This window comes from Pogona vitticeps, chromosome 5, assembly GCF_051106095.1.
Source record: "Pogona vitticeps strain Pit_001003342236 chromosome 5, PviZW2.1, whole genome shotgun sequence".
Classification (NCBI taxonomy): domain Eukaryota; kingdom Metazoa; phylum Chordata; class Lepidosauria; order Squamata; family Agamidae; genus Pogona; species Pogona vitticeps.
In genome coordinates, this window is record NC_135787.1 from 4,960,665 (window position 1) to 4,980,511 (window position 19,847).

Consider the following 19,847-nt stretch of genomic DNA (forward strand, 5'->3'; position numbering starts at 1 on the left):
AACCTTGGCTAATATTTAATCCATTGAGATGGGTGTCCAGCATGTGTATATATTTTACAGTGGGGTCTCGACTTGAGAACTTAATCCGTATTGGAAGGCGGTTCTCAAGTCAAAAAGTTCGCAGGTCAAATCTGCATTTCCCATAGGAATGCATTGAAAACCATTTGATCCGTATCTGCTCTTTTCCGTCCATAGAAACTAATGGGAAGCTGCTATTCTGCCTTCGACCACTAGAGGGGGATATTTTGTTTCTTTTTTCCTTAGGTCAAGAAAGGTTCAGGGAAGGCAGGGAAAATACAGTCCAGGCAGTACAGTACCAGGCAGTCTGAAGACTGTCTCCCAATCCACTCTCTAAACGCTGGGAGGAGTGAGGAAGCAGACAGGCACCCTTTTCACTGCCCAACAGTTAACTGAAAGTTCACATTTTGCACTTTCCCTGCCTCCCACGTGGTTTTTTTCAGTTCTTAACTCAAATCTAAGTATGTAAGCCAAGTCAATATTTTCCTATGAGAGTGGTTCTTAAGTCAAAATGTTCTTAACTCAAGCCGTTCTTAAGTCAAGACCCCACTGTATTACTGCCTTTTCCCTCTGGATTCTTGTTCTGTAGAATCTCCCAAGTTGTGGAAGCTGCAGTTCTAAAGTATTTTCCCCAACACTGTAGTAAAAATGCGAATGGAGTAACTGCTGTTTACCTTCATGTGATCACACTGATTATTGACTCTTTACATTTGAATGCAAAACAGACAGCAGTTTGGCCAGTGGCTTTTTACTTCATGTTCTCTTTGCTTTTCTGATGTCTTTACTCCCTGAGTGGTAAAGATCACTTTATTTTGTGGGGGTCTAAGACGGTGAAACTTATTCTATCTCCTCTGTGTCCACCCCATTCACTGTAACTCCATGTAGTTTATTTTTCTTTAAAAATCGTCTTTCTCCTTATCTTTCAGTGAAATACTCAGACCATTACATATTTGCCTTTCCGGTACTATTCAGTGCAACAGCAGTGTTGCTCCCTCCGAAGTTTGAATTATAAAAATATTCTGTAGGTCTGTGGTATGGTATGTCCTAGTAAGGGTACTCTGTTTGACTGGAAAGATGATCTTTGTTTTAGCCACGTGTCCTACTTTCACCACATCTGCCCAGCACAGGGGCCTTTCTGTCTCCCCAGTTCTTACTGTTGCAGTACTATAATCCCATCTCTTAATTCTTGATAAAAACCACAGTGTGGTATCCAGTCCACAGCTGTAACTTTAAAGCAACAGCTCTAATGCAGCCTGCATCTTTGCTACCTTACATCTAAGAGTAACTTTCCTGGCCAAACCCACCTTGCCACGAACATTTGGATGTTCTGTTCTTCACACTGGCACAAGCCTGAACAAGTGGGCTTGATCCATGAAACCTATCAGACTGTATGGTGGGTTTTTTTAGTGCTCTATAAAGTGCCTTTATTTAGTACTCTATAAAGTATCCAGTATGTTTTTTCCAGTAGCAATGTATGGAAGGGAGAGCTGGACCATAAAGAAAGCTGACCGCTGAAGAACCGATGCTTTTGAATTGTGGTGCTGGAGGAGACTCTTGAGAGTCCCCTGGACTGCAAGGAGAACAAACCTATCCATTCTGATGGAAATTAAGCCTGAGTGCTCACTGGAAGGACAGATCCTGAAGCTGAGGCTCCAATCCTTTGGCCGTCTCATGAGAAGAGAAGAAACCCTGGAAAAGACCCTGGTGTTGGGAAAGTGTGAGGGCAAGAGGAGAAGGGGACGACAGAGAACGAGATGGTTGGACAGGGTCATTGAAGTGACCAACATGAATTTGACCCAACTCTGGGAGGCAGTGGAAGACAGGAGGGCCTGGTATGCTCTGGTCCATGGGGTCAGGAAGAGCCGGACATGTCTTAATGACTAAACAACAACAATAACAATGCCAGGTCCTCACCCTGAGGCTACCGGATGTCGGCTCTGTGTTTAGTAGCCATCGTGGCTGACTTCAGACACCCACGATCTGGTGGGAAGGGACAGAAAAGCTGTTCACTGGCATTTGGAAGCATGGGAACCCAATCATTAAATCCCATAGGTGTTTTGGGTAGCTTATCGGCTTCTGTACAGTTGCAGATGGCAGATTCTCAGCCAGGAGTAACTTCTAGCAGATTAGTTGGAGCTGAAAAGTGAAAATCTGCCTGTTGGGCAGGACAGCAGCTTAAGTACAGATGGTTAGAAGAAGCCCTTTTATGCTCTGCTTGGGAGATCATTTGGAGGATTGTTCAACAATGTGTTTCCTCATCTAAAGGTATTTACTCATCATATTTAAGCCTTTATTTTAGTAAAGAGTTGCTCACAAAAATATGGAGCTGGAAGGGACTTCAAAGGGATGAGTGGTCATTTTCTGGTGGGGAGAGTCAGCCATGGGGATTCTGGGAGTTGTAATCCAAAAGATAGCATGTCTTACTTCTGATGGGAATCTCAGGGTCTGCCCTGCTCGCGCCCCTTGCTGATGCAGAATAATCATTAGTTGGGAGTTCGATTCCCTCCCTGTGCCTCCTGGGGGAAGAACCAGCCTGGGTGGCCTTGGGCAAGCTGCACCATCCCAGGGCGCCCCCTAGAGGAAGGGAAGGGGAAACCACTTCTACCTTGAAACCTCCAAAAGAGAGTAGCTGTAAGTCAAAATTGATTTGATGGCACACAATTATTATTATTATTATTATTATTATTATTATTATTATTATTATTATTATTATTATTATTATTATTATTATTATTATTATTACACCACTTCTGCTAGGTAGCCATGCAGTCTATGGTGAAAAACTTACAAAGGAGAAGTCTACTGCTCACTAGGGTGATTATTTTTCTACCATGTGTTTCTGTACTTGAAGAAATGTCATGTTTGAAACATGTCTCTGAGCATCATCGTTCACAAGAACACAGCTTTTGAATGCCAGGACCCTGTGAGCCATAATTCATACCCTGAATGTGCTCAGCCATCTGAGGAGGATGGAGTACGCCAATGGGACCTGGAGAAGGCAACTTTGGGCAAAAGGGGTGCCCGCTGGGATTCAGTGAGAGACACTGATTGAGCAGCTCCTTACAAGCGAAAGGCAGTGGCAATTAATAACAGCTGGAACGCCCATGGAGATCTCCCAAAATGAAAGATGTGCCAAAAAGAAAAGCAATTAGCCGTAATTCTGAATGCAGACAGGCAGCTTCAAACCAGCGGTGACAGATTGGCGTTAGCCGTGTCTCCTGAATATTGTCATTCAGTCCAGAAGGCTCACAAGGGAAGAATGAGCTCGTTCCTCCCAAATTGAAAACCTGCAGATCCTTTTGCAAATAGGAAACTTGGAAGCCAAAGTTCAAGTAAGAGTTCACCTAATTTTATCTCTTTTAGTCACCCCGTTGAGTCCTTCAGTGTACCAGACATTAATTGAATGGTGCTGTCATAAGAAGAGGAGGGATGTAAAACACAGGAACAGGGATAGGAGAAAGCGAAAAACAAATTGAACCAGAGGTTCAAGGCTAGGAAGCTGCTCCCGTCCTCCTGCATCCCATTAACCATTTCATAGGTCAGGTTTTGGATGCCTGCTGAGCAAACAGAAGCCAGATAAAATTAGAAATGTTAACGTTTAGCCCCTGCTTCAACTTGCAAAGTTATCACCCAGAAGGTCACAGTCTCTGGAAATCATAATTGGAACGAGCCTTCGGCCGGGCTGTTTTGTTTTGCTTTGCTTTGTTACCTCTGTTGTTGAGAAGTGTCTTTGCCACGTCAGTTTCAGCACCCAAAATAAACACAGTATTTTCTTCTGACGTTCAACCCGGGTCTAATTATCAGGCTACTCTTTGATAGTGCAGGAGAGAACAGCTTAGATGTCAGCCATGATTTAGCAAAGTTTGTTGTTGTTGTTGTTGTTGTTGTGTGCCATTAAGTTGGAACTGACTTACAGGGACCCTAATGGTTTTCAAGGTAAGTGAGATATTTAAGGAGTGGTTTTACCAGTTCCACTCCCCTAATGAGTTTCCATGGCTGAGTGGGGATTCGAACCCAGGTCTTCAGAGTCCTAATCGGTCACTCCAACCATGACATCACACTGGGAATCAAAGCAAAGTTAGTAAAGTTTAGCATTCACTCTAATGTCATTTCCTTAGTAGGGGGAACTTAACACACACGATAGGCCAGTCCTACTGTAATGCAGAATGAAGTGTGTTGGTTTCACATGAAAGATGCTGCAGAGCCAGCCTAGTAGAAAGATGGTGGCTGAAATCCGGTTGCACAGTTGTGCAAACTACACAGCTTTTAGATCCAAGTGGCTGCAAGTTAAGAAACCGCATAGGCATTCTCTCTCGCAAGCTGAAACATGCAGCAAAATGTCTACAGAGATCCCTTTAACTTATGGAAATGTGCTTCCAGAAGTTGTGCTCACTGTATAACTACACAACAGGATTTCAGCCATTGATGGATAGAGAGAGTTAGGTCTGTCCTATGATCTGCCCAGTATTTGTCCTTAAGCCTCAGGGTTGCCTGCATGATGCTATCCTGTTACTACTGCTTACGTGAAGTCCTTTTGCTTTTTCTTTACATTTTGTAGAGATTCCTGCAAAAAGCAAAAGCAGGCAAGAGTCTTATGGCACATTGAGAACCAACAAGTCCTAATTTGGCACGTCCGTCGGTGGCCTGCAGCCCCTTTCTTCAAAAGCAGGTGGTCTACAAGCCACAAAGCCTTATGCGGAATAAAAACCCTTTAGTCTTTGACACACCGTGAGACTCCCCGTTTTTGTTGTTTCTAGTGCCAAAAGCTCACATTGCTACCCTTTTAGAAATTTCTGAAAGGATCAGGTCCCTCTCTTTTGTTGTTGAGATCCTCCACCAAGAGTCCTACAGCAATCATTCATCAGCACAGTCTTACCCATTGCTTACACTGTAAACAATCTGAAAGTAACAGACGGAATGGGCATGAGAGAGAGAGCACGCGGGTCATGGCCCGGGTCTCTTGGCAGGGCAGACAAAGCCACGGCATCCAGAGTCTTCATCTGTAGGCTGCAAAATGTAGATGGGTAGGAGTCCCTAAAGAAAGGAGGACCCTTAATTCCATAATGCAGTGTTAATTGAGAGGCTGGTGACCTTTCAGTCACGCTTGGCTTTTCGCCGGTTAGCTTTGCAGACGGGGGGACAGCAGGGCCAGGAAATGTCAGACGGTCTCTGTGGCAGAGACTTTGCTGATCAGGACTTGCGCCTTGCAAATGGCAGGGTAGGTTGCTCCATCCATTAAGGGGCTCTCTGACAGTTGCTCGCTCAGTGCTCGGGAGGAAAGTCTGTTAAAAACCTGGCCACTCTACAGTGGAAACATCTAGACTGCTGTTAATAATAATACTAAAACAACAATCACAAGATTTGCTCCTGTTGCACAGTTTTGCCTACTGCAGGGAACTGGCGTAAATTTTTTGCTAGCTGTTAATGAATCTCCACTTGGAAGTCAGGATAATGATCTTAGAACTTCTGGAGTTCTAAGATTATTATGATTTCTGGATATGCACCAATCTCCTGGATTGGCACATCATTATTGCAAGTTGTCACTTAGCAGCAAAAAGTGGCTGCAAGTTGCAGGCATAACTACACGACAGGAGTCTGGATTACGTGAGTAATCCTGTTGCATGGGATAAACTAAATTCTAACTTTAGCTCTATTCATCACTGTGTAACAAAGCATCTCTGCTGTGATTCTCAGGGGCGTCCATGCACATACCCAGAGAATTGGGAAAGCTTTGTTTATCAGGGAGAAATAGACTAGAAGTTACCATTTGGCTTATCTAAGCAACAGGATTTCAGCCATCTTCATGTATGTTCCTAATCAATTGAAGGAATGCCTGCAAATATTCACCCATTCATCCCCATTTTCTTGTGTAGATGGTACTAAGGTTTTAATACAGGTTGGTGACAACTAGAATCATGTGTGGTCTGGTTCTTATCTGTTTTTAAAGATTCTCAGAAGCATGGACAGCTTGAGCATGTGAAGTGTACAATGCAAGAGAGTATCCCTCAAGCTTTTCTAAGAGTCAAGTGATAACGAACTTTCACTAAGCGGTCCCAGATTTGTGCTTAAGATTGGTCACCACACAACTTCTTCTGAAGAAGGCTGTTGTAGAGCTCAGTTGATGAAGAGGGAGAGCAGTGGGGGGTGAAGGTGGCCCTCTCTCAGGAAAAGTTACAACACTTGAATTTGTTTAGCTCAGAAAGAAGGTGAATTAAGAAGAGACCTAATGTATAAAATTGAGACATTATATGGGGAAAGCAGAGAAGGGTATTTTCTCTGTGTGTCACATAATTAGAACAAAATACAGTAACATCATTCACTGAAGCTGAATGGTGGGAAACATCAGGAAAGATTCATCATCATCATTATCATTATCGTATACAAATACCCTGATCTCTAGCTATCCATTATTCCTGGGCAGCACGTTATGATCATAGTAGCCTGCATTCACCCTAATATACTCGCTCGGGCTAAGACGGAATGCTCAGTATCACGATGTAATCTTTATTTGTAAATGGAACCCAGCTTCTCAAGCCAAATGGCAATTATGTAAAAGGCAGAAAACATTTCTGTTCATGCCAGAAGAAACCGTAAGCGCCCTGCAACCTATTACTTCCTGCCTCTTGCAATACTTGTGTAAGATAGTCAGGCTTTGGAGTGTCTTTGAGATGTGGAAGACTCCATCACTGCAATGGGAAATAACAGGTGACCTAGTTCTTTTCCCCAGTAGGAGCTTAGAAGAACTGCTGTACAGCTCAAGGGTTTACGTCTCTGGCTGTGGAGCCAGAAGTTGGGAGTTCAATTCCTCACTGGGCCTCCTTGATGGGGGCTGGACTCAATGATCCATAGTGTCCCTTCCACGGGGTCTACAGTTCTGAGATTTATTATTATTATTATAGAAATGATAAGGCTTGGGGTACAAGCACCAATTTCTTCCAACCTGTACTTTCAGGCTCTGATGGGCACTGCCATGTGGGGTTCTTCTAGTCTTAAGAATTAGGTGAATGCCATGGCATTCTCCACCTACAAATTTCTCAACTGTGTTTGCACTGCATCTTGGCACTGTGCGATAGGAGAGGTGAGGTGGCTGGCTTCTCTTGCTGGACTTCCCAGATCATCCTGTTTTCGTTACAGAGGTCGCTCTCTCCCTGGAGATTGGTCACATCTAACACAAAGTGGAGTCCCAGCTGACAAACTGCAAGAGAATGGTATGGAGATCACATCCTCCATCAGAGGAACATCAAGGCTATAAAGACATGATGAACAGTTGATAGGTCTGAAGAAGACATCACAGTAAGAAGGAAGGTACGTTTTCGGCATGGAGTGGTAAGTCCTTATAACGTGGGCAAGCAGCAATGTTGACAAGATGCACAGTCTTCAGTTTCTCCTCCTCCTACCCAGAACTACACATGCAACCACTGTGTGATGAACCATATAGAGATTTATATCTCTGGGCGAACCAGAGTTGTATCTGTAAATTGCATTTTCCATGCCACTCTTTGAGACATCAAGAGATGTCACTTCACACATTCCATGGGTATTGGTGAGAAATCAAGAGATGTCAATGCAGGTATGAATCAGTCCCAAGATAGCAAGCACGCTAAGAGTTGTATTCTGGCCTCTGCATATCTCAGCACAGGAACTGTGCCATGTTACATGAGCTGAAACTTGGGGCTGTGTTTTAACTTTATGTACTGCCATTATTTTGCTATTCTTGCTTGCTACCTCTCCTGTTAAGTGAAAGATTATGCTAGTATAGTCTACCAACTGCATCTTTTATTTGGCAGTAGGGACAATGTTCAAACAGCCAGTCTATCGTATTTAATGATGCTCTTAATCAAAAACCTCAGTGTTTCCCTATTTGGACTATCAATATAGTACTGGTTGGAGAGAAATTAAGTTAGAGATGAAGTTCACTCAAGGGGCTGAATAAATGCAACACTTTATTACAAGCATTAGTTTTTTATTTTATTTTTTTGCAATCAGACAATTGATGGGTGATAGCAAATTCTGGACCAATCTGTTTTTACATTATCTCCATCAGGCTGAATAAATCATAGTGAAGGCTTTAATCCTCTTGAAGTCTTGTGACAGTACCACTATCTTTCAATTTCCTGCTTCTCAGTCATCGTTTTTAATGTATATTTATTTTCTGTATTGGTCTAACATCCTATTATCTGAATGGCAATTCTGAAATATATTAATAAGGTGGTATTTTGTTTTTTTGAATCTAAGTCCAAGACAAAGCTTCTCTTCACAATCTGATTCTCGTACCTTCTCTTGCCTTCATTTCAGTGTTCTGTAATTTTGACTCCTACTCTCTTCTCTGTCCAAAATGGTGCCTCTTCTCTCTAAGCTACAATCCTGCAAGAGCTTGGAAGAAAGACCCATGGAACTCAGTGGAGCTAAATTCTGAGCAGACCTACCTAGAATTGTGTTAAACCTGCTTCTATGCCAGTGGAAGTGTTGTAGGCATTTGTAACATAAGTGTGGGAAGCTCTGCTGAGTGCCAGAGATTTCACAAGTTTGGTCTCTTTGAAGGCTTTGGCCACATGAATAGCGAAAAGGGTAAGCGGTGACACCGCTGGTTCAAATCTCATCTCACCCACAAAACATGCTAAACAGTAGCTGTTCTTCTAGCTTTATCTCGCTATGGAGGAGCCAGCAGTGGCCTATCTTCAAAGGGTGTCTTAAGGATTATGTGTGCTTATGCCTATGTGAGGGAGTCTAACCATTAAGACCACCACCTAAATGCTACGTAAGTAAATGTGACCACTGTTCCATCTGACAGAAGGTGCAAAAGAAGCATGCTTCACACACACACACACACACACAAGAATTGACAGAAATGCTAGGGCATTTTTTTGCTTCTAGGTTTTTGTTTTGAATGAGGACACTTACTCAGAGAATAACTGACCGCTTGGCCGAAGTCTCAAAACGTTGGATTCAGTCAAAGTTTATTTACAAAGTTAACAGCAATTACTGATATTCGGATTAACCATGGGAGGCTGTCTTCTTTTGAGAATCACAAGAAATGGCAATAAAGGTTTTTTTTTTAAAGAAAGGCCACACTGCAAGATCCATAGCAATATAAAGAGATAGAGATATTCAGACACAATGCATCATGATCGCTCACCTCCCCACCCTTAACTCCATCACTGTGTTTATACTGGAGCTCTCTGCTGGTGTCAGCAATCTGGACCCTCCCACGTCCCAGGTCCACTGATGGCGAAGTCAGAGCTGGGCTCTTCTTTCCTGGCCCCCACAGCCACATCCATCCACACAAAAACAAAACCCTTCAGCCTCGGCACGTGGATCACAACAAGATTAGAACACATTGTCAGGTGGTGACGGAAACAGTGGCAAAACATAGGCAAGGGTAGGGTGGGTGGGGGGGTTCCAATGGAAGAGAAACGTTTGCACATATTCCACATGGCCAGGTAATAAGTTTATACAAATTAACACTTGGATGGATAATTGAGAAAGGCTTACATAGGGACTTTGCTTCAGCAGAGACACAGCCTCTGATGGGTTTTGTTAAGAAAAGTTTTAGGGACTCCAGATGCTCATCTAGGGATTATGCAGGGAATATAACCAAGAGTTCTGTCTGTGAAGAAGCTTTGGGCTTAAAGACACGGGAGGTACAAAGCTCAGACTAGGGGTGTTTTTTTTGACGGTGACTCCCAGAGTTATCTGCTCTCAATAGGCAGTGGGAATGGAGAGAACCTACAGGTTTTTGGGACACATGCCAATCTTTTGGATTCCTTCTTCTGTTCCCTGGCATAACTTCCTCCTTCCAGTACAAGGCTTGGTGGGACCCTGAGAGCTTTGTCAGAAAGGGAGACCAATATCCCATCGAGCTTCCGCTGAGTAGGATCCTGCCCATGTAATAATGTGGGAATCATGGCCCCTTTGCAAATGGCAATCTCCACAGAGGAAATAGGCCCTCTGTTTTCATGCTCTAGGCTGGCACATGTACATAAGCATCATGATCCCACATTCCTATGCTGTTCAGGGTTTCCACTCAGCCAAAGCTCAATGGGATACTGGCCACAAAGTATAACATTTCTGTCTTCAACAACACTAATGGAAGTCCAGAGTATGGCTAATACAAATGAAATACTTCATCATATATCTCCATGGGATTTGTGACAAGAGACTCATTATTATTTGGCACAGATAAGCTACTGCCAGTCAGGAGATCACACACCTGGATGGTTAGTTGGCTTTCTCTCACTTCCATATCCACGTTCTAGAATATTTACAGAAAGAAATGCCTGAAGGCTGGAAATGGCTGAGATTTGGGAGAGAAGGAGGCAGCTTCCAATACAACCTTTACAACAACAGCAGCAGCAACAACATAATAAGGCAAACAGATATTATTCTGGGCTTTGTTCCCATCCAATACATATGAAACAGAGATAGGATTTGTGTGCAAGGAGATAAACACCCCATATAACAAAGAAGGACTTGGATGCCATTTGCCCCCTGTCTAATTCTTCTCTACCAAATAGAATTTCAGTTATGATATTATTTGGGGGGGGGGGATGACCAGGCCATGTAAACAAAAAAGAAGAAGAAAAGCATTTACTCGGTCAACCAAAAGTAAAGACATGATATTAAAATATTCAGAATGAGGCAGCATGGGGTTACAACGACTGAAACGAACAGAAGGGAGAGGCGGCACCGTCTTGGCCTGCCCTGGTAGCCCTCATATATTCATTCAAGGACATATCTGCAGAGATGTGGAGACAGGGGTGAGAGAATCGGTCCTGGCACACGAGGTTTTGCTCCTCAAGCAAAGAACACTGAATTTGCTCACTTGAAGCTGCAATGCTTTGCTTTGCTCAAGCAGAGGAACAGAAGAGACTGCTTACACAGCATGCATACATACTTATGTACATACATTTGGCTGAACTACTTACTTTTGTTATGGACAGATGTTTGCACTGGGAGAGGGACAACCTGGCAAGATGGCACTGAGTGGTACAGCTATGCAATAGGAACTGCACCACTGCATCCGACGTAAGAAGAATTTCCTTCACACACATCCTGCGTCTATCCTCTTGCAGCTTTTGGTCTGTATGGTTGCAGAAGGCAACCTGCCTTGCCCTCCTGCAACTCTGACCCCACGGCACATCATGCTCACATTACTGTCTATTTGGCAGCAACTCTGGAAAGTCCCAGGCCAAGCACCTGAGATGGGGACATGCAAGGATTGGACCCAGAACTTCACAAAAACTCAGCATAGATTCTCCTGTATTGAGAATTAAGGGGAAAGGTCTCCCCTGCCCCCCCCCCCCCCGGCTTGGCACAGCATACACAGGATACCTTGTTCTCTTGAAAGGCTTGCAAAGTGAATAGTAGAAACGTGTCTGGAGGATGCCTTCAAGCACAGATGATGACCAAAAGGGACTCCAACTAAACCGACCAAAAATGAGCACCGACACAGCAATCACTGTGGTCCCATATAGGTATCTACAAAAATATGGCTGTACATGCTCAAGTCAATCCCGCTGTTAAGAAAACCAAGGAGGAACCTGCTGGTTATGAATGTGGCCAGTGATAGTCCTACTTGTATTGTTTAGGGGTAAGACAAGAATGATTTGCACTGAGGGCAAGGAGCTGTCAGCAAGCTAGTGATGTGGGAAGTTAAGGCTCCCCCCCCCTCAAAGTTGGCCTTGGGATCATATCCAGTCTGGGCCAAACACACACACAAACCCCACCCCCCACTTTTCATTCAGGTCAAATACAGACAAATAATTGGGGCTCTTTTCATGGTGACAGGTCTACATTCCAGACACACATTTCCTTGGCAAGGGTGCAAAGAGCACAGTTAAAACTGGCACGAAGCAAGTCGTGGTCACACTAGACCAAATCAACATGTTTAATGGAATACAACATCCATTCCCATTAAAATGTCAAAACACTGCCTTGTGCGCACAGAAAAGATGCAGAGCTGATCTTGTGTCTTCAGAAAAAAGCTGGCTCTTACACACCTCTTGGCTGCTTTTAAACTGATGATTCAAACACTAACGGATCGTCTTTTCTCTGTTTGCACTTCAGTGTATTTGTATCTCTGAAGGCCGCTATATGTATTAAACTTATTCATCAAGTCTTTCCCAGGTTGTCAATAGATTCTAGTCATGCTGGCTAAATACCACCTTTGGTAGCAGGGACAGTGGGCCTCTGAAGGCCTGTTACTGTGAAATATGACAGTTACTAGACTCATGCCCTGCTTGTGGATTTCCTACAGGCATCTGGCTGGCTACTGTGTGGTCAGACTGGCCCTGTCTTTTAACTGGAGATGCTGTTCTTTTGTTCCCCGGAGTGTCTGGCATTTATACAGATGTTGTCTAGCTGCAATATGCTGGGACCCATTTACTTTCCATCATGTACAGGTATTAGCTGAAAGATGCCAAGGGGAAAGAATGCTTACATGGTGGGTGGGCATAAATCTGTTCTGGCTACATCTACACATTAGCTTTTCTTTTCTAATGCTCTGAACGGCTTTGAGTTAAACACACCAGTGATAATTTGAGATGAATACACTCCCAAGGCTCTCCTAGGCTGGCTCTCATTTCCCCATGATACAGATGACATTCAACCTCTACACAAACAAAGGCTACTGTCTTTTCCTGTGTATAAGACAATTTGTTGTTGTTGTTGTTTAGCCGTTAAGTCGTGTCCGACTCTTCATGACCCCATGGACCAGAGCATGCCAGGCCTTCCTGTCTTCCACTGCCTCCCAGAGTTGGGTCAAGGTATAAGACAATACTTCTGTCTAAAATCTTTAGACTAAAAATTGAGGCTCATCTTATACACAAATCGACTGAAAAGAGAGATATGAGTAAGCTTAATCCTAAAAGGACAGAAAGTGACACTCCCAATATGGCTGGGGAAGAAATGAAGAAATCTAAAAGGGGATCTAAACATTGTATTGGATTGAAATAGAAAACATTTGTTTTGCAAACGGATTGCTGGATCTCTCTACTTCCTTCTGTTCCTCCTGGGATGAAGAAACTGGGATAGCGAGTCCTAATGAAGGACCGTGCCTGGCAGGCTGTGCCTCTCCAGTTTTAAAGCATCACATACAGTAGCATAAAAGGGAGAACTGGCAGAGCGGCTGATCTGAGCTGTTTAACAGGGATGTGGGGTGGTGGTGGTGAGGGGGCTCTGAAGTCTGCCCACTGCGCTGAGATTTAAAAAAGAAACGGTAGACAGAGTTGCTCTTCAAGAAGTCCTGCTAGTGCCAGGAAATGAAGTCCTTGGTCAAAGATGTGGGAGCAGATGAGATGCACCATATGAAGAATGGCAGCCCAGTCAGGTTCATTCACCAGCCACGTTTAGGTAGCCTCACTTGTTTGTCCTTGCAATCAGCGGGCGCTGGGCAGGCAGGGAACACAGGACAGGACAAGACATTAAACAATGGGTCCATGTGCCTCAAGGAGGAAATGCTACGTGCCAGTCTTGCTGGTTGTTTGGCACCAAGCACATTTACGTGAGATCTGACCCCCAAGGGCCGGTTCAAGGCCAAAGGAAGGGAGGCAGGCAACCTAAACAGAGGCTGCCGTAGATGGAACTCAAGTTACGCCAGAAATAGCAACACAACACAGGCAAACCAGGAAGAAGCTTAGCCTGATGGAGACGTTTGATGTTGCCAGATTTTTTTTTTAAAGGTTGCTGGTTAGAAGTGAGAGCAAATGAGAAATCAAACAGTGCCTGCATTTGCTATCCGTAAACAATCAAAACATTTTTGTGGCTTAGCTAAAAGGGATGAAATGCTCAATGCTCTCCTCATCCCCAGAAATGCCGAACACTGGGGCACTCCACGTGAAGGAGTCAGCTGCCCAAACAGCAGCTAGAGTCGCACTGGGTTCCAAGGTGCCTGGAGTTTGTGTGTGCGCATGTGCATGCATGCTGTACAGAGGGCTACTAGAATGATAGACAGCTCTTCTTTTCTTATTCAAAGCCTTTGATAAATATACTTTAAAAAACAAACCAACTGGAAAATATGAAATCACTTTTCAAGGGGTTGACAAACGAAGATTTTCTTAAAAATAGGATTTAGCCACTATTTTGTTTTCAAAGAAACAGCGGATATGAAGAATCTCATTTGGTTTTTATAAAGGCTTTACTCCCTCTCAAGGAAAAAAAAAATTTACAAAACAAAACCAGCCTACATCAACTCTCCAGGAGAGAGATTTGACAGTATTAATCCAAATATCAAGCTATTTAATTCTCCAATAAAACATTGGAAAAAAAAGTGCCTACAATCTCTTTCTAACACTTTTGCTACATATAAAATCTCCAGCTAATAGTAATCTTATGGTACCAACCCTCTAGAACAGTTAAGATATATACACTTTGGGGGGTAGGGGGATATTAACAAACAGAATATTACAAAGTATTAAAGAAGGCAACTCTTCTGTGGTGTGATTTTCGTTACTTGAAGTTGGCGTAGTCTGAAAAGGCGTCAATATATTCCTGAACCACCTTGTAGCAGAATTCATACTGTTCCTAGGGATTAGGCAGAAAAGAAAATGCCACATTAGTGTCAGAAAAACTTGTTATTCCTGAAACACAACAGAGTGCAGTGTAAAAACCTGCCCCAGTATAGGAAGCAGCTATACCACTGATGCCTCCAACCTAGTACAGTCTACACTCAAAATGACAGCAGCTCTTGAAGTTTTCAGATGGGTGAATTTCTCAGTTGTGTATGAAGACATCCAGCCTGGGTTTAGGTTGTATATTATCAGGAAACACTCCCCAACTGTTAGAGCAGTATGACAATGGAACCAATGACTTCAGGAAGTGGTGAGTGCTCCAATGCTGGAGGCATGGAAGAGAAACTTGGACAGCCATCTGTTAGATCTGTTTTGATTTGGATTCCTGCTTTGAGCTGGGGGTTGGACTTGATGGCCTTGGAGGCCCCTTTGAACTCCATTATTCTTTGATCTGAAACAGTTTAATGCAGCAGCACTATGAATACTACCCAGCCCTGCAGGATGGAAGTGTTTCTGGTTTACAATGCAACCAACCTCTCTATTCCCTGCAAAACCATGTCCTTCCATCCTGCTACCCTTTCCTAGTTTCAAGAAGGGGGCATGAGATGACAGCAGAGATGAGACTAGGAGCTATGACAGGAGGAAGGAACAGCTAAAGATGGGAAATATACTGTACTGTGGCATGCAACTCTCCTCCACTCCTCTCGTAGAAGTCAGGGCTTACCAGTGTTTGGACCATATGCGGCCTTTGTAACCTCAAGCTCTTCACTGTCTGAAAGACATCCAGAATCCCTTCAGCCTTGACCCTTTCCAGGACAGTGCCCAATGCACAAAAGGTCCCTGTTCGTCCTGCTCCAGCACTGGGAGGGAAAAATAGACAAAGGAAAGGAATGGTGAACAAAGTCCTTCTAAATGTCTGAATTGTTCCACCTAAGGACAGAACAGCAGCTGCTCTGTGGGTTTACATGCTCTCTCCTGTGCTAAACTTTCAAGATCAGTCAGTGACAATTATGCTCTGTTTCAGGGTGAAACATGATGTCTTGTTGCTTTTAAATATGTTGTTAGTATTGCTCTTACATACCATTTTTAATAATTTCTTTAATTCTTTTAAAATACTTGTGTACTTATTGTTTTCCGCTTTTAAATGCTGTCTTTTTAATAATGTAATCTGCCTTGGGTCTTTTTTAAGGAGAAAGGTAGAGTAAAAACTTTCAAAGTTCATAAATACATATGCACCAACCAGTGGTATCTTCATGCAAAATACTGTATGCTAGTCAAGTGGCTGTAGTATAATGAATCCTGCTAATTCTTGCTTTTCTGGAAATGCAAATGCTGTGATCCAGTAACTCAGGCAAAATGCACAGTGTATACAGTTGGTCTGATTCTGAAAAACGCAGGAGATTGAACATTATACATTGCACTATCTCTGCCTCTCCCTAATGGCCAGTTCTGGTACATACACCCTGGATATTTATACATATAAATAGGTATTTCTGGGGTTTTTCATTTAGCATTTTCAGCCAGTGGATAAGTGAAACAGCAGATACCAATCCTGCAGATCAGGGTGTGTGTCTCCTGCTGTGGTCTGTTTGATTACCTGCAGTGTACAGTGATGGGATGGTTTCCAGACTGCTGTTGCTGCTTCTGCACAGCGGCAATTATGTTAATCATTCCTTTTCCATCGGTGGGGATGCCCACCTCCGGCCAGCCGTGGAAGTGGAACTGTCGGATCTGTCGGCTTTTGTTTTCCTGGTCAAGAAATACAGAGTAACATTCAGAAAAGACTTTGTGTGAATTGGGGGAGACTCTGGGAAGCACGCTGTTGTAGAACTGAAGAAAATCAACAGGTAGGCTGTCAGCAGCCGTTTCCCCCGATTCACCTTCCCTATCTGTATTCTGCCCTGGGTTGTCTCCAGGTAAGTAATACAGCTGGGATGCTGCGAACAGGCAGTGATGAACTACAGGAGACATCAGAAGGAAAACCATGGAAAGTTGTTTAACATTAGAAGGAGGGATAGAGCAAGAAAGGTGCATCTCTACCAGGTCCAGATACTCTTACTACGGATGGAGCCGTCAAAGGAACTGATGGGAGGGAAAGCCCCTACGTACTAGAGAGGATAAGCCAGGATCGTAGGAAGGAGCAGGAGGGAAGAAAACATTGCAGCGTTATAGCAGGCGAAAACTGATGCCAGATGGTTTCCCATCTTAGGAATGAGTTATACACCATGCTAATTTTGCCCCAAATACTGGGAAACAAGTCTATAGTATTCACTGGCAATTATCCCATGATTTGCAGGGTTTTTTAAAAACAGAAATTACGCATGGGCACGACTCACTTATTTTAAAATATTTATTGCTTTGCACATTGTGAAGGCTCCTAAAAGCGACTGCACGTGGCAAAAGGGATATTCTAAATGGTCTTGAGAGGGATGACGATCAATGTTTTTTGGGGAAGGTGGGGAAACCCATTAAAACTGAAGCGGTAGCAGAAGGGAATCCTCACTGCAGAAAGTTCAGTGCATACCGCTGGAGAGCTTAAGGGATCCGTACACTTGTCATTTCTTATGCCTAGTCCACCTCTGTGTGGTCCCTCCATACCTACCCTGGTATTCGTCACCAGCAGGTCCCGCACTGTGTAGCTCTCACACTCCTCCTCTTTCTTCAACTCCACAGTGATATCGCCATAGGATACAGAGGCATCAGAAGGCCAGTACTGAGCACATTTTTCCTAGTGAGTCAGAAAGCAGGTAATAAAGTCAGAGCAAGATGGGAAAGGTACGGACAGTTGAGATTCTGGGAGGAAATCCACCTGATCTCCTTTGTATGAACCCGAATTATTTCCGAAGGGGAAAAATGACTTGCTCCAGAAGCAGACTCAAAATGAGAATGGGAAATAGAGCGATATGAATTCTTTGCCAAAGATATGGAAACCCAGATCCTGTGTGGAGAATATATAAACAAAGCAATTTGCTTGAGTTAAGAAAATTCTCATTGTTTATTCCAAAGTTGGGCTCTGAGGTCCTTTAATATTTTTTTAGATGCTCAGGGTTCTACAAATTATTTGCCTTTCCACTGAACATTTCGTCACCAGGCAGGGAGAATTCATTCATTTAAAATATTTTTACCCCACCTTTCTCCTTAGAAAGGACCCAAGTCAGCTTGCCATCATGAAAAGACAATATTTAAAGCTAAAAGCAATTACACAAAAGTGTTTACATCATTAAAAGATAATATTTAAAGCTCCGGGGGAGACTATTTAGAACTCAGAGGGAGAGACTTGTACCCCTGTTTTCCGAGGGGAAACAACAGATATGAATAAGAATCCTAGTTACCCGGAGTAGATAATGGCTACAATCCAGGAGTGAGCTGCAACAACAACAGGCACACTGAATCACCGTGGGGATATGGAGAGTTCACTCTTCTGTAAGTTCCACAGATTCAGTGGGCCTACTCTAGTTGCAACTTACTACTGGATTTCAGCCACCGTCTTCATTCTCTCACTCTCTGTTTTCCTCTATCCAACACACACATCGTCATGGATGAGAGATGGCCAAGAAGCATAAGTGTCTGCCAGTGATGGAAAAGGGGATTCTTGTCCTTAATATAATCCCAAACTGATTACTGTTTCAATGCAGGCAGGCAGACACGCTGTATAGTTTTGCCCTGTCTGGGGGGGGGGGGGGGAGATGATCATGGACATCACCTGAATAAGAAGGCTCTACTCGCACAGAGCAGAGCAAGGCTTTCACCCCTGATCGCCTGCTAAAAGGAGTTAAGAGCTTTTCCCAGCCTGAGGAAGAAAGCAAGACCCGAGGACGGTGGTGACAGATTCTATCCAGCCATTGAACTGGAGGTTCCTCATACTTGTTTTAGTGTTTGGACCACAGAAAATCCATGGGGTTTTGTTAAATGTGAGTAGTCATGTCATTTGGCCAAACCAACCAAGGTTTATCTTTAATAACTAAGCCCTCCTTACTATACTGCAGTGAAAACTCTGCTCACAGCCTGAGTTTGATCCTAGGCTCAGGCTGACTCAACCTTCCATCCTTCTGAGGTTGTTAAACTGAGTACCCAGCTTTTTTTTTCCTTCGGCGGGTGGGGGGGCAATAATTACATTCTAAATCACCCAGAGAGAGCTTTAAGCACAATGGGGTGGTACATAAGCAGTAAACAAGATCTTGGTGTTAATTCTATGATGGGCAATGGCTCTCTTTAAAATTAGCTTGCAAGATTGAGTATTTTGAAAATCCTGATGCAGAGGCAGGATCGAAGCCTGCAGAAATGAAGTAAGCTAGCTGCACGTAAAGCTTACTTCACTTATCCTCCTGCTGGCTGAAAAGACATGGGGAACTAATGAAAGTGCCTTACACTTTGCCGGACCACTGCTCCATCTATTTCTGCACCGGCTGAAAAAGGAATGCCTGGGATCATTTCAGACCCTTTACCTAGACGCTCTTAAGGAAGGGCACTCAGGATTGAATTCAAGGCCTTTCCTGTGCAGGGCATATGCTCTGCCACTGAGCTGTAGATCTTCCAAAAGGAGTCCAAGCATGCTACGTTTTCTGCTCACCCTGCTGAACGTGCTAGCCTTTAAAGCAGGAGAAGGGGACTGGTGGCCCTCCAAATATAGCTGAGGTACAATCCCCATCATCCTTCTCCATTAGCCATTGCTCACTGAAGCTGCCTGGACTGGAATCCTTCTGGAGATTCATGTGTATACACTGCTTAACCATGTACCTTACCCAGTTGCTGTACATATGGCCTGCTCTTCCTCTGATGAGCTCCAAGTCCTATAAAAAGGAGTCCCCATCCAGAGCCACTTTTCTTCACCGGGTGCTGTCAAGAGGATTGGGTCAGCTGACCATTTCTCCATGCCTGCCCCTTGTGCCCCCACTGCTCACCTGACCCCTCTCTTCCAGCTCTGTCAACATAACAATGGAGCAGGACTTCCACTCCCAGATCATTCGCCAGAAGTCCTCTATTGTGTGCTGGAGTGGACCTTGGCTGGCTATGTAAGAATCCTTCTGGCGATAGCCCTGTAATAATAGAACAACAGAGTTACTGGAATACGGGACACAGCAGCAAGGTTCAAATAGTAAACAGCCCGAGGAGCAATACATTGGCTTCAGTAACTTCCAATGGCAGTTCTGCTATCAAGGAAAAGTTTCCTTTCTAAGAACAGAGTCTGTTTGTTTCCGCCTCTATTTAAGAAAGCAATGCAACAGGAAAGGAATGGGGTCATTTACAATGTAGTCATCGGAGAGATTAAACCGAGTTCTCAGCTAAAATGCTAGCGAGCCCCACTTGAAGAGCTAATGCAGA

The 19,847-nt window shown here is 43.8% G+C and overlaps 1 protein-coding gene across 4 annotated transcripts in view; it reads right to left on the minus strand.

Moving 5' to 3' along the window:
- Nucleotides 1-8,958: 8,958 nt before the first annotated feature.
- The window catches only part of PTPRA (protein tyrosine phosphatase receptor type A), a 165,288-nt gene continuing 154,399 nt past the window's right edge, over nucleotides 8,959-19,847 (minus strand). For all 4 annotated transcript variants that reach the window (XM_073002112.2, XM_073002113.2, XM_078394456.1 and 1 more), the window contains 5 exons: nucleotides 19,427-19,561; nucleotides 17,128-17,253; nucleotides 16,123-16,274; nucleotides 15,250-15,385; nucleotides 8,959-14,538 (listed from right to left, as the gene is read on the minus strand). In XM_073002112.2, coding sequence (XP_072858213.1) covers nucleotides 14,464-14,538; nucleotides 15,250-15,385; nucleotides 16,123-16,274; nucleotides 17,128-17,253; nucleotides 19,427-19,561 — 624 coding nt within the window. In that variant the 3' untranslated portion in view covers nucleotides 8,959-14,463. The remainder of the gene's footprint in view (nucleotides 14,539-15,249; nucleotides 15,386-16,122; nucleotides 16,275-17,127; nucleotides 17,254-19,426; nucleotides 19,562-19,847) is intronic.